At 41.2% G+C, this 27,442-nt stretch overlaps 1 protein-coding gene and 1 non-coding gene across 3 annotated transcripts; one reads left to right on the top strand and one right to left on the bottom strand.

Annotated features, from left to right (window-relative positions):
• Window positions 1–710: 710 nt before the first annotated feature.
• SLC25A30 (solute carrier family 25 member 30) lies at window positions 711–22,745 on the bottom strand. 2 transcript variants are annotated; one of them, XM_070409044.1, is made up of 10 exons: window positions 22,679–22,745; window positions 15,964–16,083; window positions 13,958–14,105; window positions 10,561–10,655; window positions 9,622–9,707; window positions 7,674–7,769; window positions 6,734–6,858; window positions 3,900–4,038; window positions 2,850–2,930; window positions 711–1,684 (listed from the first exon to the last, which is right to left on the bottom strand). In XM_070409044.1, exons 2-10 carry the CDS (start codon window positions 16,025–16,027, stop codon window positions 1,643–1,645), a joined length of 876 nt encoding a protein of 291 aa, XP_070265145.1. In that variant the 5' UTR covers window positions 16,028–16,083; window positions 22,679–22,745; the 3' UTR covers window positions 711–1,642. The 2 variants fall into 2 exon arrangements, with proteins under 2 accessions (XP_070265145.1, XP_070265147.1); XM_070409046.1 differs by lacking the exon at window positions 22,679–22,745 and adding an exon at window positions 22,409–22,427.
• LOC139007834 (U7 small nuclear RNA) lies at window positions 15,063–15,125 on the top strand. Its single transcript, XR_011470982.1, has one exon. It is a non-coding gene; the product is annotated as a U7 small nuclear RNA (small nuclear RNA).
• Window positions 22,746–27,442: the final 4,697 nt, after the last annotated feature.

The raw sequence follows: 27,442 nt of genomic DNA, 5'->3' as shown, positions 1-27,442 counted from the left end.
TTAGCTCTTACTTTTGGAAATAGACTTCTGTTTCACAAAATCTTTTTTAAAGTCAACATTAATAATTCAAAAGGCAAGGTGAAAGTGACTGGGAGGAATACTACCCAATCCACAAGAAAAACCCGTTCCTTCTACTGTGCTTCAAGGGAGGAAGCAGCTAGGGGCCAGACAACTGGGACGGGGCAGACACTGCAGAAGTGTCTTCCTGGAGCCCCCAGTTAGTATATGTATTTAATGTTCTCAAAGGGTGGAACCCAAGGTACCCAAGTAGATATATATTCCCTTCCCTGGGGCTGTCTTCCATTAGTGTCAAGTTCTTGGGGCTATCAGAGTCACTTTTTACTTTGAACAGAATCAGATGAAGGCAAGAAAGAAGAGGAAGAATGATTTATCTTATCTTTAGAAGAAGAGAAGATATATACCTCTTATCAGAAACTAGGTAAGCAGGTGCAATACTAAAGAAATCGTTTCTAAAATTTCAAGCATTATTTGCCATTCAAGCTAATTAGGAAGTCCAAGATAGAAAATATTTCAACAAACATGACCCAAACTAAAGTGAAAACTGGGAAATCTGGAAAAATCAACTCTTAATTCACTTTAAACACTTTGCAATGAAAACATAAAACCTTAACTTATACAGTGTTCTTTCTTTCACAAGGCCTTTAACAATGGGCTTCCCTTGGAATTATGATGCGTAGCCCATGGTAAAATGACTTTTCCATACACACAGACTGTTTATTCTCAGATTATAGCTGTATGACAGCATAATGTATACATCCTTATCAAACGAGTCAAGTAGTAGCAACTAATGTTTTCTTTACTTGACCCTCAATTTCCACAGATGTCATTATCCCCATTTCCAGAATGGGACATAAACTTTGCTAAAAACCATACAACAAATTACTAACATGACCTAAGACAGAACCTAAGCTGCTTGAAACACCTCCATCAGCACAGACCTTGCCACCTTCATAACCAACACATCACACCACCATGAGTTTAGACATTAATACTGTGTAACAATTCCTCACAAAGGTCAAGTCTTCAAAGGCTTAAAATCACTTATTATAAGTGAAAGATCCTGCCAAAATAGCAAATTATAAAGCAGTGCAATATTCCAGGGCTCTATTTCCTGCACTGTTGATACCTACACTTGAAAAGTCCAGGTCTCCACCTGTGAGATTTCTTCAGCTGACAAGAAGCAAAAGCCCCCAAGTTCAGGAACAATAATGCCCCAGTGGAGACTCGATTCCACGTTCTGGTGAGCTTCTTCAGAGCAGTCTGGTACTCTCAGCCATGAGCTGCGATGAGATGTTTCTCCCCTAAAGAAACAGCACACAGTTCCTGATCTTCTTGCAAGTTTTCTTTCACAAAAACCATGCAGTTCATGTTATATTTGATGTCAAAGGGCACTTTGATGGTAAGGACTAGTGTCTGAATGTTACAGTTTATGCCAGTAAATGTTCAATGCAGAGTGCCTGATGCCAACACACAGCAGTCGGAACTAACCCAGTCTTCATCTGTTGCTCACACCTCAGAATCTGTGATGAGCCAAGCAGTGAGAAGCAGTGGGAAACACAGGAAGCTTTACTGTTTTGGAAGTTAGCATTTTCAGAGGGATGTCTCATGCAACCTTGACTTGTCATAAATCCAATTTCTTCAGCTGTTCATATGTCACAAAAAACTACAATTATCGGTTAAGGCTGACAAAGAAAATGCCATCTGAACTCCAACACATAAAAATAGATCTTCAAATAGCAAACCTACCAACAAATATATCTGGGCAGACCACATGCTATGAACATGGTTAAATACGAGGGCTCCATCCTGACTATTCCGAAAGACCTACCCATTAGCCTTCCCAAGGTCAGCTTGGAACAGGAAGATCACAGCTGACATACACACATAAATCCCTTAGCATCAGCTCTGAGAGTTTCTTCTAAGATTATACCCACACGGCCTAGCTTTTGTGACTTTACTGAGGTGGGAAGACTTTACAGTAAATTCTGTGTGAAAGAGAAACACGGCAATCCCTGGGAAGCTCTCCCCAAGGGTTTCTGCTAGGCAGGCCTCCGTAAGGGGAGAGGCACAGACAAAGAGAAATAAGGGGATGGTGACACCAACATTCCCTACCTTATAATTCTGCCCTTTCATGTCTAATGAACTGCCACTTCTTTCCTACCCCTCACTTTGGCATACAGGAAATAGTGCTGACAGGCCAAATAATTCTAGAGCTAATTACTATTTATCCTTTGGTACTCTCTAAAATAAACATTCTAGAACACTGCAACCAAACCACTTCCTTCCCAAGGGTGGCTGGGATATAAAATCAACCCGGCCTCTCTCTGAAATCTTAAATACTCTAAACTTTTAGAATAGTCTAAGTAAAAAATTTTATTGATATCATTACCTTTCAATAATACCATCATTAAACCAAGATTCATAGTGCCTAGCACAGAGATTTTATACCTCCTGAAAAAGAAACTGAACAGCCCAGCTGGTGTTGCTCAGTGGTTGAGAATCAACCTATGAATCAGGAGGTCATGCAAGGTTCGCTTTTTGGTCAGGGCACATGCCCGGGTTGCAGGCTTGGTCCCCAGTAGGGGTTATGCAGGAGGCAGCCGATCAATAATCCTCTCTCATCATTGATGTTTCTATCCCTCTTTCCTTCTCCCTTCTTCTCTCTGAAATCAATAAAAACATATTTTTAAAAGAACTGAACAGTTACTTCTTGAATCAGAGGAACATAAAAGACTAAAAATCAACTTCTAAATTATAACAACATGATAGTTTACACAAACAATATTTTAGCTATCTTTTTTCACATCTACTACAACAGAAAAGGATACAATGATATTCCAAGGACCAAGTCTCAACCAATTTGGCCAAAACCCTTTATATAGAGCAAAAAATCCTTCTTTCTTCCATGTCTGTTATAAAAGGGGGGAAAAAGTTAATTTGCAACTTTTCAATTATGTCAAATACATTAGTAATAGTATCCCGACTGAACCAAAGTATTTTTCTTAAAATAAAATCCTGCTTCAAAGACTAAGAAATCATTGTCCTCTGCCTCTTTTTGGTCTTTAAAGGCTTCTGCATAGGTGACAGCTAAGACTCCATGCCAAACCATCCCACACCCAAAGCAGGCAAACAACAGTTGAATGAATAAGAAATGAGATTTAATAATTCCAACCAGAGTCTTTTGCCTCTTTTCCATTTGGGCCCACAAACAACTCAGACATAAGGAAACAAAGCAATGGTGGTAAAGATAGAATTCAGAGCACCACTATTTCATGTTGTTGGATGAATTATAAATAAGGATCTTTGCTTCATTAAAGCAATACTTAAAGTCTAGCATCATGCCAGAAAATGGAAACCACAAAAGTGCCCCCTAAACTTTGGTTGCTGGCAATCCAGTAGGGGAGACACTGGCAAACTTTTGTCCACTCGTGAGCAATAGGCCCAATTATTTAAACTAAGTATTACAGTAAGATTGATGTGTTCCTTTGTGAGATATCTGAATGAAGGGGACTCATTCCAGTTTGACTCAATAGGAAGGATAAATTTGCTCATTTCACAATACTATCCTTTATTATTATTAATTATACTAATAAGACTTACCAAATTATTTCTGGCACTATGCTGTTTTATGTAGGCATTATTTTTACAATAACCCTATGATACACATGCTATTATTGTCCCATTTCACTTATGGGGAAACTGAAGTATAGAGTCTTTATCTTGACCAAAGTCACACAATTACAAGTGACAGATCCACAGGTCTATCTTACTATAAACCCTGTGTTTTAAAATGATAAGAAACTTGTAATAAGTGGGCCAGATGGGAGCTAATGAGCTAAGAGAGGAATTCCCAACTCTACACAGATGGACATTCTCACCTGTAACAAGCAATCCAGGGTACCTGTGTACCCAGAGCATCTGCCATCACGAAGGACTCTCTGATTCATCATACGTGTCCTCACAACATCCACAGGGTTGGAGGCCAGAGCCCCAGCCAGACCACAGGTGAAGCTTGAGCTAGGAAAGATACCATTAGAAAAACAAAAAGGTCACCACCACCATCAAAGACAGGAAACAGCCTCCTCCCAAACTATGTTAAAGTAACATGTAACAAGGTGAAATATATCAAAAATAAGGACCTTGCCGAAACCGGTTTGGCTCAGTGGATAGAGCATTGGCCTGTGGACTGAAGGGTCCCGGGTTCGATTCCAGTCAAGGGCATGTACCTTGGTTGCGGGCACATCCCCATTAGTGGGTGTGCAGGAGGCAGCTGATCGATGTTTCTCTCTCATCGATGTTTCTGACTCTATCCCTCTCCCTTCCTCTCTGTAAAAAATCAATAAAATATATTTTTTAAAAATAAAAAAAAAATAAGGACCATATCTAGAGAGCTGTACAAACTTCTTTTTAAAAAAAAATATATTTTATTGATTTTTTACACAGAAGAAGGGAGAGGAGTAGAGAGTTAGAAACATCAATCAGCTGCCTCCTGCACACCCCCCACTGGGGATGTACCCACAACCAAGGTACACGCTCTTGACTGGAATCGAACCCAGGACCCTTCAGTCCACAGGCTGACGCTCCATCCACTGAGCCAAACCGGTCAGGGCTGTACAAACTTCTTAAACACCAGCACTGATTATACTGGCTTATAAATTCCAACCTCGGCTAAGAATATCTCGGAGGTTCTAGATGTCAAAAGAATCATAGAAACATGAAGGGACATTCTCCAAGGATGATCTATTATAGTGATTTTAAACTTCATTCATCTCATGGCAAACATAAACTAATTACTAAAATTCTGTGGCACACTAAAAACTATTTAATTTTATTTATTTATTTTTTTGCTGATTTGACAAAAATGGGTATAATTTTGATTCATTCATACTGATGGCTAATGTTGTGCTGGCTGTTGTCATGTTTTTATTTGACAATCTAATGGAAAAGAAGTCAGTACCCCTGACTGAATAGTTAGGTACTGCATGTTTTAAAAATTCTGTGGCACACCCATTGAAAATTGCTGATCTATTGCATCTATTCACCTGTAAGTAGAAATCAGAGTAACTTTAGTCATCTCATGACCATGTTTCTTCAAGATTAGAGAAAAAGATTTCCTCAATGGAATGCCCACTAGGGGCTCAGGTTCTACGAAACTTTCAGTCTCACAAGACTGCCACAGACCACACTTAGTATCAATTAACTCAGAGCAGCATTTCTCAACTTCAGCACTAAGATTCTGAACCAATAATTCTTTGTCATGTAGGTCTGTTCTAAGATGTTTAGCAGCTCCTTGGGCTCTACCCAGTAGATGCCAATAGTACTTCCCTACTCATAACTATTGGAACAGTCTCCAGAAATTGCCAAATGTCCCAAATGAGCTAAATCGCTCCTCAGTTGATTAAACTATGATGTATCCAATACTAATCTGCAGCTATTAAAAATAAATGAAGTCTGTTTGTACTGCTATGGAAAGATATTTGGAATAGATTATTAAATTTTAAAAATCAAATAAGAAAGCCCTGGCCAGGTGACTCAGTCGGTTGGAACATTGTCTCACACACCAAAAGGTTATAGGCTCAATTCCCAGGCAGGGCACATACCTAGATTTCAGGTTAGATCCCAGGTTGGGGTGAGTATAAGAGGCAACCAATCGATTGTTTCACATCTATGTTTCTCTCGAAAAAAAAAAAATACACACACACACACACACACACACACACACATTCTTGGGTGAGGATTAAAAAGCAAGTAAGAGAGGCAATATTGCATAGTATCATTTATACATGAAATCTAAAAACAAACAAAACTACTCCAACTCACCCGGCTGGCATGGCTCAATGGTTGAGCACTGACCTATGAACCAGGAGATCACGGTTCAATTCCGGGTCAGGGCACATGCCTGGGTTGCAGGCTTGGTCCCCAGTAGGGGGCATGCAGGAGGCAGCCGATCAATGATTCTCTCTCATCAATGATGTTTCTATCTCTCTCCCTCTCCCTTCCTCTCTGAAAACAATAAAAATATATTTTTAAAAAAACAAAGAACTACTACAATTCATAGAAACAAAGAGTAGAAAAGTAGTTGCCAGTGGCTAGGGGATGGGGAAAACAGGGAGACAGTAAAAGGGTACAAATTTTCAGTTATAAGATGAATAAGGTCTGAGGAGCTAACGTATAACATGGTGGACTATAGTTGATAACACTACATTTTATAATTGAAATCTGCTAAGAGAATAGAACGTAAATGTTTTCAAAAGAACACAAAAAGATAAACATGTCAGGTGACAGATATGTTAATTAAGTTGATGGGAAAAATCCTTTAACAATATATACATATTAAATCATCATGTTGAACACTTTAAATACCTTTCAATTTTACTTGTCAATTTTACCTTAATAAAGATGAAAAATAATAATAATAAAAAGGGGATACAAAGCATATTTGTGTAATGAAGTACATGTAATATACTTTTGTAGACATATTTGCATATGCATAGAAAATACCTGGAAAGTACTTACCAAACTGTTAATAATTCCTACCTATGTAAAGGGATAAGACTGTTAATTTTTCCTGGTTCACTTCTGTATTGTAATTTTTCAAATATGAGGATATAATATTTTTATAATAGCTTTAAAATTTCTATAAATTTGCAGCAAATTTTCACCCTAAACTCATGCAAACCTAAAATATTAATTTAAAAATCCATAAACATACAGGAAGTGAGTATACACAGTGTCTCCCATCAGGCCTGAGAGAATCAGATGCTTCTTGGTGAGGTCGTAAACTGGTAGCTCCACGCCAACAACGATAGCAGCCCTCTGAGCAGTAAGAGACACGCCCTGGGTAAAAACATTAATAATAGGGATTCAGACATCTCTCCTGTTGGCAGGTAGAAATATACATACAGAGTAGAAAAGACCAGAGTGTAAAAAGTCAGGAGCTCCAACATTGAATTCTGATTTTGCCACTAACTGTATGACCTTGGACAGACCTTGGCCAGGACAGTAACCTCTCAGAGCCTCCAGTTTCCTTGTACATACAGAGAGGATAGTACTGGGTGACCTTTAGGGTCTATTCTATGAATATTTTAAAAAGCACTAGTGCCCTGGCTGGTTTGGCTCAGTGCATTGAGCGTCGGCCTGCAGACTGAAGGGTCCCGGGTTCAATTCCAATCGGGGGCATGCAGGAGGCAGCCAATCAATGGTTCCCTCTCATCACTAATGTTTCTATTTCTCTCTCTCTTTCGCTTCCTCTCTGAAATCAATAAATATATATATATATATTTTTTTTTTTTTTAAAGCACTAGTTAACAATATTCACTTAAAAGTCATGAAACCACGCAAAGCAAAAAATTCAACATATCTGGGACCCAGAAACTGCTTCTCTATAAGAACTTTAAAAAAAGCAAACAAAAAGGTGCTCAATCTTCACAGAATTTCTTATTTATGAATTATTCAAAAGGTACTTTTCAAATCATGACATATTCCTTATATTTCCATTTTACAGATAAAATATCTTCAGGGGCAGATGTCACTCCTCTTCCCTTACTCCATTATTCCATTTGGATTGAATAAAATGATGGACATAGGAAAAATAAAATCAAAAAGAGAAAAAAGTGAAGAACTAAATCAGCTGGATCCATTTTCAAGCTTACCTTCCATAGTCCTCTCGTTCCCTCTTGCTGGTAAATGTTAATGAAGTTGCCTATCATTCCTCCTTGAATGGTGTTGTTTTGTGCTTGCATCCGTATCTAGAAATTATTTTAAAGACTAACGTGAGAAAGAAGGTAGCACATTTCTCCCCAAATATAGATCCCTGAAAAATCATTCAGTCTGCTGTTTAGCAACCATTACAAGGAAAAAAACTATACTTATAACTATTACTATAATGCTGGCTTAAATATTCTCAGTAAACTAAAATATATACGGACTGGTTCTTAGGCACTTTGGATTCAACAAAAAGCATCTAACAGAGTCTAGAACGTCTTGCATATAATAGCTCACTAAGTGTCAAAAAGAAATTAAATTTTTTGCTGAAACCGGTTTGGCTCAGTGGATAGAGCGTCAGCCTGCAGACTGGGGGGTCCCGGGTTCGATTCCGGTCAAGGGCATGTACCTGGGTTGCGGGCACATCCCCAGTGGGAGATGTGCAGGAGGCAGCTGATCAATGTTTCTCTGTCATCGATGTTTCTAACTCTCTATCTCTCTCCCTTCCTCTCTGTAAAAAATCAATAAAATATATTTAAAAAAAAAAAAGAAAAAGAAATTAAATTTTTTAAATAGTCTTTGAAAAGGAAAGAAAATGGCATTTTTCCCTATAGGTTCTAAATAGGAGAGAGAGAATAGTATGGTAATTCTAAAAATTTAACATTATTAGTAAGAGTATCCAGTAATACCTGGCAACACTAAGCATGAACGAGCATATTTCTTAGTCACTCCAACTCCCTGCTATTTCCAACCAGCTGAATCAAAAGGCAAGCCGGCGAGTTAGCCCTGGGACAGCCACATGATGCCCATCACACATGGTTACACCTGAACTTACAAATTAACTTTACAAGGGCCATAGTACTCACATGACCAATATTCCAACATAACATGCTGGATGTAGCTCTGCATTTTTAAGAATTAAAAGATATTTCTCACTAAAAAAATGTGTACCTTATTTTGGTTTAGGGAGCAAATACATTAACTCTAACTTCTTAAAAGGAACTGTTATTGCCATGCTAACATGTGAAAATAAACCAAAATACAGGAACTGCCTTTTTGTAACCCTGATATATGGCTTAGAGATTAAAGGAAGTATGGATATTTTTCTCCAGCAATCTTGCACCAACACTGGGTAAAATTATGGTAAAAGTGCCTGCACACATTGTACCTTCACTGTGCATAACTGTAGTGTTCTCAACATGCTGCTGCATGAAGTTTTGATGCTTGTCAGAATCTCCTATCAGGGCAGGGTTTTTGTCTTACTAATTTTTGGATTCTCAACACTAAAAGTACTCCAACTGGTCCAAGGTAGAAGCATAGTGAATTCTGGTTAAATAATTTGGGCAAAAAGGAAAGGGAGGGAGAAAGAGGAATATATGAGAGGGTTCAAAAGTAACTCACAACTAATTTTTATTTTCTTTAATGAGTTTATTCCCTTGCCTTATTCCAAACAGGATTTAAGAAGGTTGTAATCCCTAGGATTGTCAACAAGGTCATCTGTTATGTCTAACTGTGGTTAAATAAATATTTCCAGAAACTGAATTAACCCAAAAATGCATTTAGAAATGGTCATTAATAAGCAGACTTCTATAAAATTTGAAGCCCATCTACTTTTTAATGAACCAATAAAACAAGGGAGATTTTCAATGAAAAATTCAAATGGATCCAAACCTAAATTTTTTTTCTGCTTAATTGTCAAAATACTCATCTCTAAAATGAGCTCTACTTTCGTATCAATGGGAAACCTACCTAGTGGATATTTATAAGTTAGTCTTCACAACACTTAAATTATAAACAGAGTCAGTGTATGTTTTATTCGCAGATTTTCATTATCTGAATCTTGTTCTCAGTAAGAAAATGTAGATTGTATCTAGGGATATAAAAAGCACTGCTTACTTTCAAAACATCAGTTGGATTGGCAATGGCTGAGGACATGACTCCAGAGAGAATTCCACAGACCACATTTATCAGAAGGGTTTCATCTGCAAACAAAGACATTATCTGACTTTTCATATATACAGAGCTCTTCATGTGAATACCTCAAATGCAGGTGTAATTCATTTACATACCATTTGTTCTTAAGAGAATAAAGAAATTTAGACCTTATGAATCAAGTAATTTCAAAAGGATTAGGAATTTTGCTGGCTAAAGGGATTTTACTTAGCAAAGTTTCTTGCAATCTGAAAAGGAATGTGAATTATCTCACAAAGTAAATAACCATCTACCAATTCACTCTTGTGTGTAAATGCAGATCATAATAGTAATTTAGACGAGGTATGTCTGGTAGGAGAATAAAAGAGGAATACTCCTATGAGATAACGTGGTGACAAAGTTTTAAAGCACATCTTATATATTTAATGTAAAGTATAATGAAGCACTTTCAAGGCATCTTAGCTCCTGTTCACCACTCTCATGTAACAGCTAGCTGTAGCTTGCCCCTTTGTAAAAACAAATAAAGTTCTATGGATTAAAGCCGTCACAGATTCAACAGTTCTAATACTTCTAATGGAGTATTAGAACTCAGTTCTTAATACTAAGAAATGTAGTCACTGCTTTTATGAAATACAGGTGATAATTCCTACAATTTTAGGAAATTCTGCGTTGCCTAGAACGATAACATATGCTCTAGTCTAAGCATTTTGCTCTTTTTAACTTTTACTCCCCTAAATTCAGCTGATAACTGACTTGCTGTAGGCACAATTCATTTAGACTTCACACCTAGAGCTCTCCTCAGAGCAGTAAAGTCACAAGTAAGTCAAAGAAAATCTGATACAAAATCACTTGAATAAAAAGACAACCTCCTGCCTACAAGTGGAAAAAAGATTCTCCACTGACCTTCTGGGCGTTCCACAAATAATCGCTTCAAACTCTGGTAAGTGCCTATCTTGATGGTGCCATAGGAAGCCTGGCGTAACATCGCAGGGGCAATCCTGTCAAACCAAGTACAAAGGGACAAGAAAATTTTAAAAATCACATACAATCTTCTAGAAGAACCACAGGCAGAGATAAAATCACCCATTTGCCTTCTATAAACTACACAAAACAGATATCTTAAAATTAAAAATCCAACAAAAACTTGGGTTTTTTAAATTGCTTTTTATTGATTTCAGAGAGAAAAGGGAAGAGGGAAAGATAGAAATATCAATGATGAGAATCATTGATTGGCTGCCTCCTGCATGCCCCCATTCTGGGATCAAGCCCCCAACCCAGGCATGTGCCCTGACCAGGAATCGAACTGTGACCTCCTGGTTTCATGGGTCAACGTTCAACCACTGAGCCACACCAGCTGGGCAACATAGTTTTAAAATATATAGGTATAATCCAAAAAGGTTATAAATACCTGAGCAAATTATTATCTCACTAAGTGAAAACTCAGCCCCTCATATTTATTATCAATGAAACCATAAGTGAACATGTGGTTCTATTTGCCCATTCATGTTAAAATGAAAAAAGGCTTTGCTTTCTCAGTACAGTGCACCTAATGAAATCTGGCCTCTGGAAGCATCTATCGTTCTTGCGTTGATGCTCTGGAGCCCACCTCCTACCTCCCTGGGGGGGCCCTGTTTCAGCTTTTTCCTCTCCCTCCCTGACCCCAGAACCACCTGTGGCATTTGTACTCCAAGCTCTCAGCACTTCCCACTTCCTTCTCGAATTGCAATCTGGCTTCCTTCCACCTTCTCCATCAAAACAGGTGGCCAACCGACATCTGTGTTGCTAAATTAAATGATGCTTTTCAATTAGCATCTTACATAACATCTTGCAGTATTTGCTACTCCGCTCTGTCTTACTTGCAGCTGTCTCCTCCCTGAGTTGCCACAACATTGACCTCTCCCATTTCTTTTCTTTCCTGTACACTGTAGAGTATACAGCATCCTACCGCTGTCCTCTGGGGTTTCCCGGAATCTGTCCTATGCTTTCATTTCCCCTTGCTCCACACACTGCCTGGGTGAGCTCAGCTATTGCCATTGCTTTACCTGACCACTCCTAAATTCATGTTTCCAACATGGATCCAAAGATACATTTCCAACTTCTTCCTAATTTGTCAATTCACACGTACTATACCTACCTCCAATCAGGTAACCCACACTGCATTAATTATCTTCCCTGTCTAAACAATCACCTCTCCTCTTCTGTATCCTAGACAATGGCCAAAACCAGAAATTAAGATATTAGCTTTGATTCCTACTCCTCCACAAACCCCCTCATCTATTAGGTCAAACAATGTCAATCCTATGCCCTAACTAGCTTTCTAAACTGTCTTCTTTTTCTCCATCCCCAAAACAAACACCCCAGGCAGATCCTTGTCTCTGCTTCCTATGTGACTGCCTGCTTCCAGTGTTACAAGTCTCTAATTCTTTCTCCACACGGCAGGCAGGCATTTTTTTTAACAGTGAAACTTAATCATCGTAGTTCCTCTACTTGAAACCCTTCAGTGGCTCCTCTCGGCCACAAGTGTAGAAAATTCAAGTACTGCCCTAGCTGCTTTGGCTCAGTGGATAGAGAGTCAGCCTGTGGACCAAAGGGTCTCAGGTTAGATTCCAGTCAAGGGCACATGCCAGGATTGTGGGCTCTAACCCCAGCAGGGGACGTGCAGGAGACAGCCGATCAATGATTCTCATGATTGATGTTTCTATCTCTCTCTCCCTCTGCCTTCCTCTCTGAAATCAATAAAAATATTTTTTTTTTAAAAATTCAAGTATTTACAGGCACTAGATAGAAGCTGTACTGATAAAAGTGGGCTGGATCTAACTGCACACACACTCAATGTGAGTGGCAGAGGTTTTGGAAAATCAGAGAAAGCACTGTTAAATGCAGTTACTATTATCATAAGTGAATGAATGTGGGCCCAATGTTGATTTCTCTTGAGAAAATGGAATCTCAGATTTTTATGTGCAGTTTCTCATATTTAAAGTATTGGCTCAGTTGAAAAGCAAAATCCTTCAGAGACTGGTGGGTGGGAGGGCTCTGAGGCACCAGTCTGGGATTAGTGGTATATGGGACAATATCAAGGTGCTTAGCATGGCCTGAGGTTGTCCATGTCTTAACCCCTTATTAGCTCTCCATCTGCACCTTTTGCTATTCACCAACTCCTACGCAAAATCCATGCTGAACTACTTGCATTTCTAGGTGTACTATGCTCTCTTGCACTTATTACTGGTTCTGTAGGAGCATAGTTTCTAACTTCACCTAGCTAACTCTTCTTGATCCTTTAAGGTAAGAGCTGGTGCCTTCTGAATTGAGCAGCTTTCCTGAAAACGTGCCTCATCCTTATCCCCACAGTCTGGGGCTGATAACTCTACCAGACTCTAGTACTTACCAGAGTCCACTGTAATCCCCTGTGTGTCATCTGCAGCCCAGTAAATGACAGTTCCTTCAGGACAATGTGCCACTTCTGATCCCTATTTGTCCTCCCAGATCCATTCTTATCCTTCTCTGTTCTGCTCTGTGCCCAGACAGGATCACCTAGTCCCCTCTGATAGCTGACTTTCAGGTGGATTCGGCCACAAAAGGTGGGAGGGAGGGAGGAGAAAGAAGCAGAGGTACTTCTTCAATCTGGGCACCACCAAAACATCCCTTGACAACTGTTTATTCCTTCAAGGCTCCAGCCATGGTAGTCTCTGCCAAACTATTCCCGTCCTAGGGTTGGTAACAATTTCCCCCTTTGCTAGTTTTTAGGTATCTCAATATCCTTCACTTGCTCCCTTAACCCTTAAATGGTCCCTTCATTAAACTCTCTTCATTTAAACCGCCCAAATGAATTCTGTTTCTTGCAGGGACTCTGACATAGGCAGGACCCTACTCTGTCTTACTCACTTTCTTATCTAGTGCCTACTGCACACTGTTAATTAAATATTAGATTAAAGAAAAGTAGCTCACGAACAACTCTTTCCCATGGAAATACGATACCATTTTCATTATGGCAAAAATCTTGGTAATTCATAATAGCCATGGGAAAGGGCTATTTTCAGAGTAAAAAACTAAATTACAGGATTTTTTTATAACAAATGTAATTTTAGATTATCTATATTTTAGTATAATAAAAACACAGTTTCACCACAACTTTCTCTATGTAAAATACAATAAAGTTGACAATAGAAATGAAAAACCTACCATGTTACTTGCTTTTTAAAAATACACCTCAAACTTTTACTTTTTCTCTATGAGGTCTTAGTCTGAAAAAGTTTCATTTGAAAGGTCAGCAGTAGAATATAAACATACAAAGGTCACTTACCCAGAATACAAGGCTTTCAGGCCTTCTTCTCTGCCTATCCTCACTAATGCATGCAACATTCCTCGATACCGAATTTCTTTAAAGTTTGCATCATTCGTCTGGCCTTGAATCTGGAGCCGTGTCTTGGTTAAATCAATTGGAAATGTACCTTAAAATTTTAAAGAAAGAAATATTTTCACTTAATTAAAAGAAAGTCCACTAAGTAAAGGATACATAGTGACATATTACTAAAGAGACATTTAGACTATGATGTAAACTAAAACAGAAACAGCCCTGACGGGTTTGGCTCAGTGGGTAGAGCATCGGCCTGCTGACTGAAAGGTCCCAGGATCGATTCCGGTCAAGGGCATGTACCTTGGTTGTGGGCACATCCCCAGTGAGGAGTGTGCAGGAGGCAGCTGATCGATGTTTCTCTCTCATTGATGTTTCTAACTCTCTATCCCTCTCCCTTCCTCTCTGTAAAAAACCAACAAAATATATTAAAAAAAAAAAAAACAGAAACAGATACTTTGCAATCTTTTTCCTATTAAAAAATGGGAACCAAAAGATTTTTTTTAAATAGACATATTTTCCTCTTTTAACATTTTTATTTATGCTCTATCTTATTCTATATAGGATCTGAGGAAACTACATTGCTAAAAAGTAGATAGATGGAATGATTTAGATAACCAAGAAATCCATTTTTAAATATAAGTTATTTTGGCTGTCTGGGTGGCTCAGTTGGTTGAGCATCATTCTGTACACAAAAAAAGTTGCAGGTGTGATTCCCAGTTAGGGCACATACCTAGATTTCAGGTTCCTCACTCTATGTTCTATAGTCTAAAAGTAAATCTGTTAGAGTAAAAAGTTTAATATAATGCCTAACAGACAGTTCACCCAAACATGTGAAACTCATACTGAGTAAATGTGAGGTATTATGTCAATGGGACCGGCATGAGCAGCATGGATAGGGGTTAATGTACCTCAACCCCTGGGCACTGGTCCTCACTGGCCCCTCAGGGGCAGACCTTCATCCCAGAACAGCAGTGACTGAGCCCTGGAAGCAAATGAAGTGTCCAGCCCAGCACCTGGCACTCAGCAGCTGTTCAATCAATATTTGTTGATTGAGTGCTTACAGCTCTTTTAGAATTTGTCCAGCAGGTCTTCCGGCTTTTACCAGAAGGCACCATGCCCCCCGCCCCGCCCCCCCCCCCCCCCCGCAAATAAAAAAAATTTGTTGATTGAATGATTCCAGGGAATAAACACAGGAACAAACAGGCCCTGCTGTGGCACTCAACTAATGTGAAGAAGTCACAAACAGGATCTGGATCATGTGCATATTCAGAAAGTGATGGCGTAACGACAGGAAATCGAATCTGGCTCGGGAAGGCCTTGGAGCGGCCTCAAACTCCCATTTTTTTTTTTAAATGTCTTTATTGATTTCAGAGAGGAAGGGAGAAAGAGGGGAGGGAGGGAGAGGGAGGGGGGGAAGGAGGAGGGAAGGAGGGAGGGAGGGAGACATCAATGATGAGAGAGAATCATCAATTGGCTGCCTCCTAAAGGCCCCACACAGGGGACCAAGCCCGCAACCTGGGCATGTGCCTGGACCAGGAACTGACTATGATCTCCTGGTTCATAGGTCGACGCTCAACCAAACCACACCAGCCAGGCGCTCCTCAAACTTCTTTACAGCCAAATGTGTTAAGGGTGGGGGCAAAGTAAGGAACATACAAGGAAAATAGGGACTGATGTAATTCAAAAATGATTCATAAAACTTATTTGTTCAACAGTTTAACTTTCTCCCCACTAAACTTTGAACTCTAAACTGCCAGTAAGTTGCCAAATGACTATCTGTCTAAAAAAGCATACCAACAGTAGGACATTTTGAATTCTAGATTAATAGTCATAACCCCATATTCTATGCTTAAACTATATTCAGATCAAACACCAATTGCGACCTTAGGTTTTAAAATCACTGTCACGTACAGCGGGTGAATTCACCTGACTCCAGCCCCTGGGCTCCTTACCGCATTCAGCTGTGATGGAGGCCAACCCTCCATACACAAAGGGCTTCCAGTTGAGGGCCGACATGCTCACACCTGTCCTTCTCCTTTGATTCACAGAAACAGCCTCCAACAGGATCTTTCCTGGGAACAAATGGAAGCCAAGTTGGAATTTCTCACACAGGCAGTTTCTTCTTTAAACTGTGTTTGAGTTGGAGAGCACTGTCAGATGTTATCACTGAAACTCTCCTGCAACAATTCCCAACGAGTCTGTGATAGGAACCTTGCCTCAATAAAGCAAAGCACCCCTATCCACTAAACTCCAAATCAGCAACTACTATTCTCACTTTATCAGTTGCCTAATTCTCATTCAGGCCTTAAGTAACCCAGTATACGGATATCTTGATATGTGTATATGCATTCAGTGTAGTACAATGAAGGCTATTTTCTGGGTAGTCTATTTTCTGTTCTTCAGTATTTGCTATTTGTCACTGTCTTTGTGAGTCCCTCCTGGGAGCCACTGAAGTCCCTCAGGGACACTGGAGAAGAAAAAAAGTGCTGCAGTTCAGTGTCACAGGTAAAATGACAATTACTTAAAATTACCAAAATATACTTCTAGTTTACACTGTCAGCTCTCTTCTCTTACCCATCTATATATATAAACAAGTAATATGCAAATAGCCAGGCGTCACGACCAGCTCAGGAGGAGGCTGCATTACGACCGCTCAGGAGGAGCTGCGCGTGCAGATGGGCGGGAGGGGACTGCGTGCCGCCCCCACCCCAGCGGACACACACCAGGGGTGGAGGCGTGCTCTGAGCGGCCTCGGCGTGGCTCGCAGCATGCCCCTGGTGGGTGGTGGCAGCGGCCAGAGCGAAGCAGCCCTGGTCCCAGATGCCTGGAGGCAGCTGGAGCAAAGCAGCCCAGGTCCTGGGTGCCTGGTGGCAGCTGGAGCAAAGCAGCCCAGGTCCCGGGTGCCTGGTGGCAGCTGGAGCGAAGCAGCCCAGGTCCTGGGTGCCTGGTGGCAGCTGGAGCAAAGCAGCCCAGGTCCCGGGTGCCTGGTGGCAGCTGGAGCAAAGCAGCCCAGGTCCCGGGTGCCTGGTGGCAGCTGGAGCAAAGCAGCCCAGGTCCTGGGTGCCTGGCAGTGGCAGGAGCAAAGCAGCCTGGGTCCTGGTGGGTGGCGGCAGCAGCCGGAGTGAAGCAGCCCAGGTCCTGGGTTCTGGAGGGAAGCCGGCGCCGGCAGCCAGGGGAAGAAAGGCCTATTCTTGCACGAATCTTCGTGCATCGGGCCTCTAGTAGTATATAATAGCTGGGAGGCAGCTTGGTGTGAAGGAAAAAGGCAGACTCTGGGGCCAGAGCCTCACCACTTCCTTTCAAGGGAAGTTCCTGTTAACCTCTGTTTTTTCTTCATTAACAACAACATCATCATCATCATCACAGCAGCCAACAAAACCTATTAGGGGTAAAGCCCATACTTTTATTCACTAAGCTAAGTAAACTAGCTTTCAGACCTATTGTGGGGATTAAATTAAAAAAAAAAAAAAAAACTAGCACAAAAGACACTAAATAAACACTGACTTTCATCCTCCTTTCCTGTAACAGATCCTGGTCCACTGAGACATACATTCACATGCCTGTCACATTCATTATATGTTTCTGTAGTTTTATACAATGAAGTTGGTAAATATGGCCTCATGTCCATTAACCAGAAATACATGCAAGTTAACACACTTTTGTGTATATACTATCAAAAATCATTATTGCTGGTTTAAAATAAAACTTCTACTTACTAGAGTCATTACTGGCCAGCAATATGCCCAATGTTTCTACTTTGAATGTTTTAGACATTTCCCAGGAGAAGCCTACCATTAGTCACTATTGACAAGATTGTCAGTTCTCAACAAAGTCAAGTGGCTTCCTTAAACTAAGAGAAAACACAAGGAACCCAAAGGGGTCTCTAAATAGATCTACCAATAGCTATTCCTCATTTATGGACATTAAGCAAATTCGGAATAGTTACAAATGAATTAGGCAGATGGCCTCCTACGCATGAAACTAGAAAAGCATCATATGCTTTATGTATTGCAGTACTAAGAACAAGCCACGTCTTTGAAAATTCATCTCCCTGTTATCCTTGAAAACATTTAATAATATCTGTACTTAGCCTTAATAAATTCATAACTAATATAATGATTAACACTGTAAGTTACAGACTATCCAATAACTCATTTACTGTCCAGTAGTACCTCCCTTAACCCATTGTTGGATTTTGCTGACTCGAAATTAAAAAACAAAATGAAAACTACAGGTGCTGGCCAGGTAGCTCAGTTGATTACAGGTTGTCCTGAATTCCAAAGTTGTGGGTTCGATCCCCTATCAGGACACATACAAGAAACAACCAATGAATGCATATATAAGTGGGATAACCAATTGATGTCTCTCTCTCCTTGTCTCTCTCTCTCTCCCTCTCAAAAATCAATTAAAGCCGAAACCGGTTTGGCTCAGTGGATAGAGCGTCGGCCTGTGGACTGAAAGGTCCCAGGTTCGATTCCGGTCAAGGGCATGTACCTGGGTTGCGGGCACATCCCCAGTGGGAGATGTGCAGGAGGCAGCTGATCGATGTTTCTCTCTCATCGATGCTTCTGACTCTCTATCTCTCTCTCTTCCTCTCTGTAAAAAATCAATAAAATATATTAAAAAAAAATCAATTAAAAATTATAACTACATAACAATAACATACGGAAGTTCAGTATAAATTTCAGTGGATTCCCCCAACAAATTTGGGATAGGAGGACCGAAAAAGTGACCAGGAAGGAAGTCTCAGCTGATGGGGACAGAGCTGGGCTTCCAACTCCAAGAGTTTTGCTTCCAAGTGCAGAATTCTTCCTGCTGCCACCTGAGGCTGTACACGAAAGGAGGCGTGATGGCATTTTAATTAATGAGAAAATATTACTAGGCTTCAAAAGGTACTACTGATAAGATGCATCTTATAAACACTAATGTGCTTAATTTAAGAGAAAAGCCTAAGAGAAAATAATAGTCAGAAGGTAGTCAATCTAAACAGGGATAATTTATTTTCTAACACAACAACAAAGATAGTGTTCATATGATTCTTTTTTCAGGGTACTTTTACTGAGGTGAAAGCCACATACTATAAAATAAACCATCTTAGCAAACACTTCAGTGGCACTTACTTTATTCAAAATGTTGTGCAACCACTACCTTTATCCAGTTCCAAAAAATTTCATCACTCCACAGGATAACTATTAAGCAGTTGCTCCCCATTACCCCCTTCCCTAACCGCAATATGATTATTTTCTTAGCGTGATACTGCATATACATCAAGCATCTGTGTGGAATATAGAGGATTCCTTATCAGTAGTTCCTAACCTGGTTGTGAAGCTTCTTAAAAATGCAGACACCAGGGCCCCATCAACAGAATGAGGATCTCAGGAACATCCCAAGCATCTATGTTGTTACTGAAAATCAGTGGGTTAAATATATTATGGCCAATTCAGATGTTGGAATACTTATCACTTAAATTCCTGTTTTAAGTATTTAATCCTCGAAGATAACAATATAGTTCATTCTCTTTTTATATATATTTTTATTGACTTCAGAGAAGGGAGAGGAGGGGGAGGGAGAGAGAGAGAGAGACAGAGAGAGACAGAGACATCAACGATGAGAGGGAATCATTGACAGGCCCCTACTGGGGATTGAGTCCGCAACTCAGGCATGTGCCCTTGACCAGAAGAAGCAAACCCAGGACCCTTCAGTCTGCAGGCTGTCTGACACTGAGCCAAATCGGCTAGGGTTAGTTCATTATTTTTATTCATCTTATTAAGTAACAATTTTTTCTACAATGAATATAGTATGTGTGTCTATGCCATTTATATGGACATAAACACGCATACGTATATACACAAAAGATATCCTCTAAAATGTCAGCAAAAATTTATGGGAAATGGGATTATACTAACTTCTAACTTAAAAACAAAACATTTATCAAAGGCGACATTGTCATATGACCTCATGCCATCTAACTAACTTCCTGGTTTCCTGCCACTACTTTTTGTTTTGCTAGTTTAGTTTTAATGAGATTTGGCTTCTGTTGGTTTTTATATTAACTTTTAGTTAGATCACAACCCAGAGTTTCTGAGTTATTCTCATCTGTAAATACTCAACTAGAGCTCAAATTATTGTGGAGTTGCCTCCCCATGGTTTTAAATCATGTGGGATGGTGCACCTACCCATTAGTTCCTATTCAGATGTACCACCACAATAAACATGTCTTCCACAAATGATGTCAACTCCTGCATCCCGAATTAAACTGTAAGAAAATACTTCCTGTTCAATTACAATTTTTAAAAATTAGCTAGGAAGCGAGGAGGAAAAAACTTTTGAGTTCTTCTCCTTTCCTTTCTGAATGCTAAGACTAGATCCCTGAGCAGTTAAGATTACTGTGCCTTTCCACGTTAATGTTTGTTAAGAAGAATTTGGCTTAAATAACAACCAGAGAACATCAGTAGTTGGTCAAACATCCAAACAAGAAAAGGTTCTAGCAAAGACTGGAATATTCAAGCCATACTGACCACAGCCAGCTGCAACAGGGCTTATCTTAGGCTGAAATCTCTGTTGAGTAAACAAAACCAATTCTTTGTCTTCTGAGTCCCCTTTGGAGGGGTTCTTCTCACACCCGTTCCTGAACTTCCTAGCATAATTGTTGGGGAAAATCACAATCCTAATGAAGTGCCATGACTGACAGGCCAACACAATCAGAGAGACTCATGTGTCCTTAGCAATCACTAGTGTTTGGAAGGGATTATAACTTGGTAAAAATTCCAGTGTCAGGTACAGACAGCAGTGGCAGTCGGTCAGTGCCCCCTTTGCATTTCTCTTTAGATATACCCTCTAGCCTGAGTTAACAGCCAGAGACCACAGAAGGCAGTAAAGGTATCTTTACTGTTTTCTGAACACAATACTAATAACGGTAGATGCCATTATTGACTCTTTGATATGTCAGGCATTGCTGTACCTTTTCCACTTAAAGGATTTTATTTAATTATCACAACTCCATGAAATAGGTATCATTAGCCTCATTTCACAACTGAAATAGTCTCAGAGGAAACGTGACTTTCCCTAGTCACACAACTACAAAGTCCTGAAACTAAGGTCTCAAAAGAATGCATAAGCATAAGCAGGGTAGGGAATTCTGAATATTCATAATAAATGTAATATTTTCTTGCAGGAGAAATACAAAATTCTCTATTTTTTTTAAAAAGTGTTTCCTGGCTCTAGCCGGGTTGCTCAGTGGATAGAGCTTCAGCCTGTGGACTGAAGGGTCCCTGGTTCGATTCCTGCCAAGGGCACACGCCCGGGTTGCGGGTTCGATCCCCAGTAGGGGACTTGCAGGAGGCAGACGATCAATGATTCTCTCTCATCATTGATGTTTCTATTTCTATCTCCCTCTCCCTTCCTCTCCAAAATAAAGAATATAAAATTCTTTTTAAAAGTGTTTCCTGAGTGCAAATGTCTACACAAATTATGAATTTCAAAGGATTCTCCCCACACTAAATATGTTAAGTTACATAACCTCTGAATTATATTTTTTTCTTACTTAGCACTTATTTTTCTCCTCACCATATTTGTACAGCTGCAAAGAGAGGTAATTAAATACAGTAATTGCTACTGGAACTTCTGAAAGCTTCCCAAGTTTCTCTAACATTATTAATTCTGGATAAGTTTTTTCTATTTTATTTGTGTTCCCTTTTCATTCTGCAGTCCTAAATTGTAATCACAGTCTTGAAAGTTCAATGCGTTTATAAACCTTTATTCCCCGCCTTGCATGAACTTTTCCTATTTCCTATTCTTTTTAAGGGTATAGGATGGAAAATAAGCTCATCACAGACTTACGTGAGATTTGAAAGGAATGTTAGAAACTATCTCATATGACTTTGGGTGATGGGCACACAGTGCAATTGTAACATAGAAACCCACACCTGAAACCTATGTGTTTCAGGTCACCCCAATAAATAAAAAGAAAACTACGTATCATTTCACATGAATTACCCGATCCCATGGCCACAAGACTTGGCAGCCACAAAGCAAAGACCACTTTTTCTTTCCACTTTTCTCACTACTTGGTGAGGATGAATCTACGATGTGCCGGCAGTCGCAACATTGTTTTGCTATTCTTGCGCAAGAACAAGGCTGATCATCGCAACTGCTTTCCATTAAATTACTTACACCCAGAAAGACGCTAACATCCAGAGCTCCGTTACCTTCCCAAGCACATCAATTCGACCGGTCCTTGCGAACATAAGCCAACCCGGCGTGTCGCGGGGCAGTTCAAAATGCAGCGAGCCCTTTCCCGGAGCAGAAGCCGCGGTGCCCTGAATGAAGCACGAGTGGGAGGGACGCGGAGGAAGCGAAGCGCACTGCGGGGCCAGCGATGCCGGGCGGACCGCATACCTGGATCTCAGCGACGCGGGCGCGGGAGTCACCCCACACCGCCGAGCGATGAGGAGGGAGCCGGCGCTTCGCACTCCGAGGACCCTCCCGACCGCCAGCGAACCGGACCTGCACGCGCACCGCAGGGCAGAGGCAGCGCCGGCTCTCCGGAACCGCAGTCCCGACCACAGTCCCAAGCCCCGGCCCCGATCCCCGAATGCCCGGCGCCGCGGGAAAGGGGCCGGGCCGGAGGAGGGGAGACCGAAGCACGCGCTGCGGCCAGGAACTTACCAGCGGCGCCGGTCCTGCGCACCAGCCTGCCCAGGGCCTCACCAGGTGGCAGACGCCAGCGACTGCCCGGAAGCTAAAGGAAAAGCGGCTGAGCACAGGGGGCGGCCCAGAAGCCCGCGCGCAGCCTCCGCGGCCCCGCCCACGGCCTTGGCTCCCATTGGCCGCTCTATTCACTGCCCCGCCTATTCCCACCCTGCCCCGCCCACCGGAGCCAGCCCCAAGCTGCCGCGGGCGCCGCGCTGGCAGGAGGGAGAACTGCGTGCGGCCGGGCTGGGGGCGCCTCCTGAGGCCGCTGAGCTCCACTTGGTTGAAAGAGGAACTTAGGGAATGAAGGGAGAGACACGGAAAAGGAGCCTTCTCAGGGTGCTGATCCTTTGTCCACTGAACCTCCCAATCAGAAAGTAATAAACTTGCCCTTTTTTTTTTTTATGATCTGGTTTCTCTTCAGATCACATAAATCTTTCGCTTTTTTTTTAATAGTTGACATTTAATATTTTATTAGTTTCAGGTGGTTAGACATGTATATAACTTATGAAATGATCTCTCATAAGTCTAGTATCCACTTGACAGTGCAGTTATTACAATATTATTCACTGTAGTCCTTATGCTGTACTTTACATTCTCGTGACTATTTTGTAACTACCCATCAGTACTTTTTTAAAATCTTTATTGTTGCAAATATTCCACATGTCCCGCTTCCTTCCCCTCATTGCCCCCCTCCACCTGGTTCCCACCCCACACCAGGCATTCACCACCCTATTGTCTGTGTCCATAGGCAATGTTAATCTCTTCCTGCGCCCCCCTCCACCCTTCCCTCTGAGATTCTTCAGTCTGTTCCATGTTTCCATACTTCTGATTCTATTTTCTTTATCAGTTTATTTTGTTAATTAGATTTCTTGTTCTTTATTTTTATTTTTAGATTCAATTGTTGATAGATATGTATTTACTGCCATTTTATTATTCATATTTTCTCCTCCTTCTTCCTCTTCTTAAAGAATATCCTTCAACATTTCATGAAATACTGGTTTGGTGGTGATGAACTCCATTAGCTTTTTCTTGTTGGTGAAGCTCTTTATCTAACCTTCAATTCTAAATGATAGCGTTGCTGGGTAGAGTAATCTTGGTTGTAGGTCCTTGCCATTCATCACTTTGAATATTTCTTTATTTTTTTTCCTCCCCCCCGCCCCGCCTCACTTTGAATATTTCTTGCCACTCCCTTCTGGCCTGCAAAATTTCTGTTGAGAGCCGAAACCGGTTTGGCTCAGTGGATAGAGCGTCGGCCTGCGGACTGAAGGGTCCCAGGTTCGATTCCGGTCAAGGGCATGTACCTGGGTTGCAGGCACATCTCCAGTGGGAGATGTGCAGGAGGCAGCTGGTCGATGTTTCTCTCTCATCGATGTTTCTAACTCTCTATCTCTCTCCCTTCCTCTCTGTAAAAAATCAATAAAATATATATAAAAAAAAAAAAATTTCTGTTGAGAAATCAGCTGACAGTCCTATCCACGCTCCCTTGTACATACGCAGCTAGCTGTTTTTCTCTTGCTGCTTTGAAGATTCTCTCTTTGTCTTTAACCTTTGGCATTTTAATTATGATATGTCTTGGTGTGGGTCTCTTTGGGTTCCTCTTGTTTGGGACTCTCTGCACTTCCTGGACTTGTAAGTCTATTTCTTTCGCCAGGTAGAGAAGTTTTCTCTCATTATTTCTTCAAATAGATTTTCAATATCTTGCTCTCTCTCTTCTCCTGTGGCACCCCCATAATGTGAATGTTGGTAGGCTTGAAGTTGTCCCAGAGGCTCCTTACACCAAGCATGTCAAACTCAAAGGCTAACATGGGCCAAATAAACAAGGTTTAAGTTGATGTGGGCCACAAAAAAACAAAAGCTTCAATTTTCATAGAAATGTGGGTTTATTTAAATAGAGACATGCTAAATACAAAGGGCTGAAATAAATGAATAACATTAACATAAAATAATAGAACATTTTAATAAAAATTAATATTTTTTCTTAAACATTAACTGCACAAATTAATAAGCGTAACACAAATAAACCTATTTTTCTTGTTCTCCGAAAGCAAAATATTTCCTGTTGTGCACACCAAACAAGTCAGTACAAGACTAATGACGTGGCAATTAGCTGCTAAAATATTAGCTGCTAGTGTTAGTGGAGAGAAATCATGCTCCTGAGTGTAAGGCAAGTAAGGGAAATGAATGCAACATGATCATAGTAGTCAGTCATTAGCGAACATTGTAGTTCGTTGTTAATAATTATGTATAATATGATATTATAAAAATTAAGTTACAAAATTTTTATTAAAATGTTTCTTACATACCGTTATATTGACTGGGCCGCAAAAATATTAGTTGTGGGCCCCATGTGGCCAATGGGCTGCAAGTTTGACATGCTTGCCTTACACTATCTTCATATTTTTAGATTCTTTTTTCTTTTTGCTCTCCCGATTGGGTATTTTTTGCTTCCTCATATTCCAAGTTGTTGATTTGATTCTCAGAATCCTCTACTCTACTATTGAATCCCTGTAAATTATTCTTTATTTCAGGTAGTGTATGCTTAATTTCTAACTGCTCCTTTTTCATGTCTTTGACATTCTCATTAAGATTCTTGAAAGTCTCACTAAATCCCTTGAAGCTTTCATTCAGATCCTTGAGTAACCTTATAACCATTATTTTGAACTCTATATCCAGTAGTAGTTTGCTTGCTTCCAGTTCTTTCATTTGTGACATGTTTCTTTGTCACCACATTTTGGTTGCTTCCCTGTGTTTGTTTCTATGTACAGTGGGGCCTTGACTTATGAGTTTAATTCATTCTGTGATGGAGCTCGTAACTCAAATTACTCGTATGTCAAATCAATTTTCAGCATTACAATGAATTGAAATGCCATTAATATGTTGTGGTGTTCACTGTGACGTTCACTGCACCAACTAGCGGTGGGGTATCTGAAGCTGGCTTGTAACCCGGATTTTAGCTCGCAACTCAAAGCAAAAAATCGGCCAAGGAACGGCTTGTATCTCAAAAAACTCGTTAGTCGGGACACTTGTAAGTCAAGGCCCCACTGTATTAGGTAGAGCTGCTATGTGTACTGGAATTGGTAAAGTGGCCTTGTGTAGTAGGTATCCTGTAGGGCCCACTGGCTCAGCCTCCCTAGTCACTGAGCTGGGCATTCTAGGTGTGCCCCTGTGTGGGCTGTATACACAGTCATGTTGTAGTTGAGCCTTGATTGCTGTTGGCATCACGGGGAGGAGTTGACCTCTAGCCAATTGGCTGTGAGGACCAGCTGTGACTACAGTGGAAGAGCTGCTGTGCAGGAGACGCCCCTATGGAGCAGAACTTGCTTCATGGGGCTTTGGTGCGCACTGAATCTGCCCCTTGAGTGTGTCATTTGTGGATGTGTAGAGTTGTAATCTGATATGGTCTGAAGCTGTCCACCAGGTGCACTGGCTCTGGGGCCTCCCAGGAGGTGCAAAGTCAGCCACTGCCTAGGGCCATCTGGCAGGAGCCACAGAGAGATCTGCAGATGTCTGCTACCTGTATTGGACTAGGAAGTGCCCATGCAAGGCCCAGCTGTGAAGCAAGGCAGGCTGGTGCTAGTGCCAGGTCTTAGGCCTTGTTTTAATAGGTTTGGGGCATGCTGATGCCAGCTACTGCTTGTTTGAGAGATTTAAGCAAAGCCTGAGGCCTGAGCCAGGACAGGTTATTCACATGGAAAAGCTGCTGTAAACAGCTTGAGCAGGGCTGCAAATTGGATGGGTGGGGTCTCAGGGAATCACCAGGATGGAGCGAACAGTGTGGGCCAGATTAATGGAGACTCAGATATGGCTGCCACTCAGCTCTGTGACGGGGAAGGTCCGAGCACAGGAGCAATAACCCCTGTGAGCACGCACACACACACACACACACACACCCCAGGTCTCGGAGAAAGCTGATCCCGAGTTCTTGCACCAATGCCAGGCTATCCAGTTCCTCCCCATATGTCCTGGATCCCCCCGAGCCCCCGCTAGGACTAGAGCTCTGAGGAAGCAGGACCGTGTAAGTTTGTGTGCCAGCCCTTTAAGAGGAACTGCCTGGATCTCCAGCAGCCTCTGTGTCACTCAGCCACAATCCCCATAGGTTTTTAAAGCCTGAAGTTACAAGGACTTCTCTTCCCAGCTCTGGGACCCTGGGCTGAGGGTCTGATGTGGGGCTTGGGACCCCTGCTTCTCACAAGCGGCCTTGGAGATATCCCTCCCAATTAAAAAACCACCACAGGTGGGTGTCAGACCAGCCCATTCTGAGCCTCCGCCCCCTCCTACCAGTCTCCATGTACTTTCTTCTTTACTTCTCTAGTTGTAGGACCTCCATTCAGCCAGGTTCTGAATGATAGTTGTTCTGTATTTTACTTGTAATTTTGGGGTGGTTGTGAGAGGCTGTGAGTTCCGGTGTTGGGAGCCATTATAAATCACATATACATCTCCAGTTTACAGCATAATAGGTTTATGGCTCCTCCAAGCCAACCCCCGGTTTGGCCTGGAGTTAAAGGATAACATACCCTCACCCTTAGCACAAATCTGCTACATCTCCGCTGATAAGCTGCTACATCTCCGCTGATAAGCGCATAGCTGTGACATTCCAGAGCCTTTGTTACATCCTTAATGAGAGGCTTATCCCATGGACCCCCCTTTGCCCACCAACATAAATACTACCCGCTGTAAGAATAAAATTGAGGCTTGATCAGAACTTTGTCTTGCCTCCACTTCTTCGCGTCTCCTATC

The sequence above is a fragment of the Myotis yumanensis genome, unplaced genomic scaffold, assembly GCF_028538775.1.
Source record: "Myotis yumanensis isolate MYYU_CA2020_CCGP unplaced genomic scaffold, mMyoYum1.0.hap1 SCAF_3, whole genome shotgun sequence".
NCBI classification, from domain to species: domain Eukaryota; kingdom Metazoa; phylum Chordata; class Mammalia; order Chiroptera; family Vespertilionidae; genus Myotis; species Myotis yumanensis.
Note: the sequence above shows the minus strand (reverse complement) of the source record. Positions and strands in the feature narration are given on the sequence as shown.

Excerpts from the sequence above, each read along its gene's own strand:
- SLC25A30 (XM_070409044.1), bottom strand. The coding sequence starts at position 16,027 with ATGTCGGCCCTCAACTGGAAGCCCTTTGTGTATGGAGGGTTGGCCTCC. Across the intron at positions 14,106-15,963 it reads CTCCATCACAGCTGAATGCG|GTACATTTCCAATTGATTTA; the intron begins GTAAGGAGCCCA and ends TAAAATTTTAAG. Across the intron at positions 2,931-3,899 it reads CCCTGGATTGCTTGTTACAG|ACATGGAAGAAAGAAGGATT; the intron begins GTGAGAATGTCC and ends CTTTTATAACAG.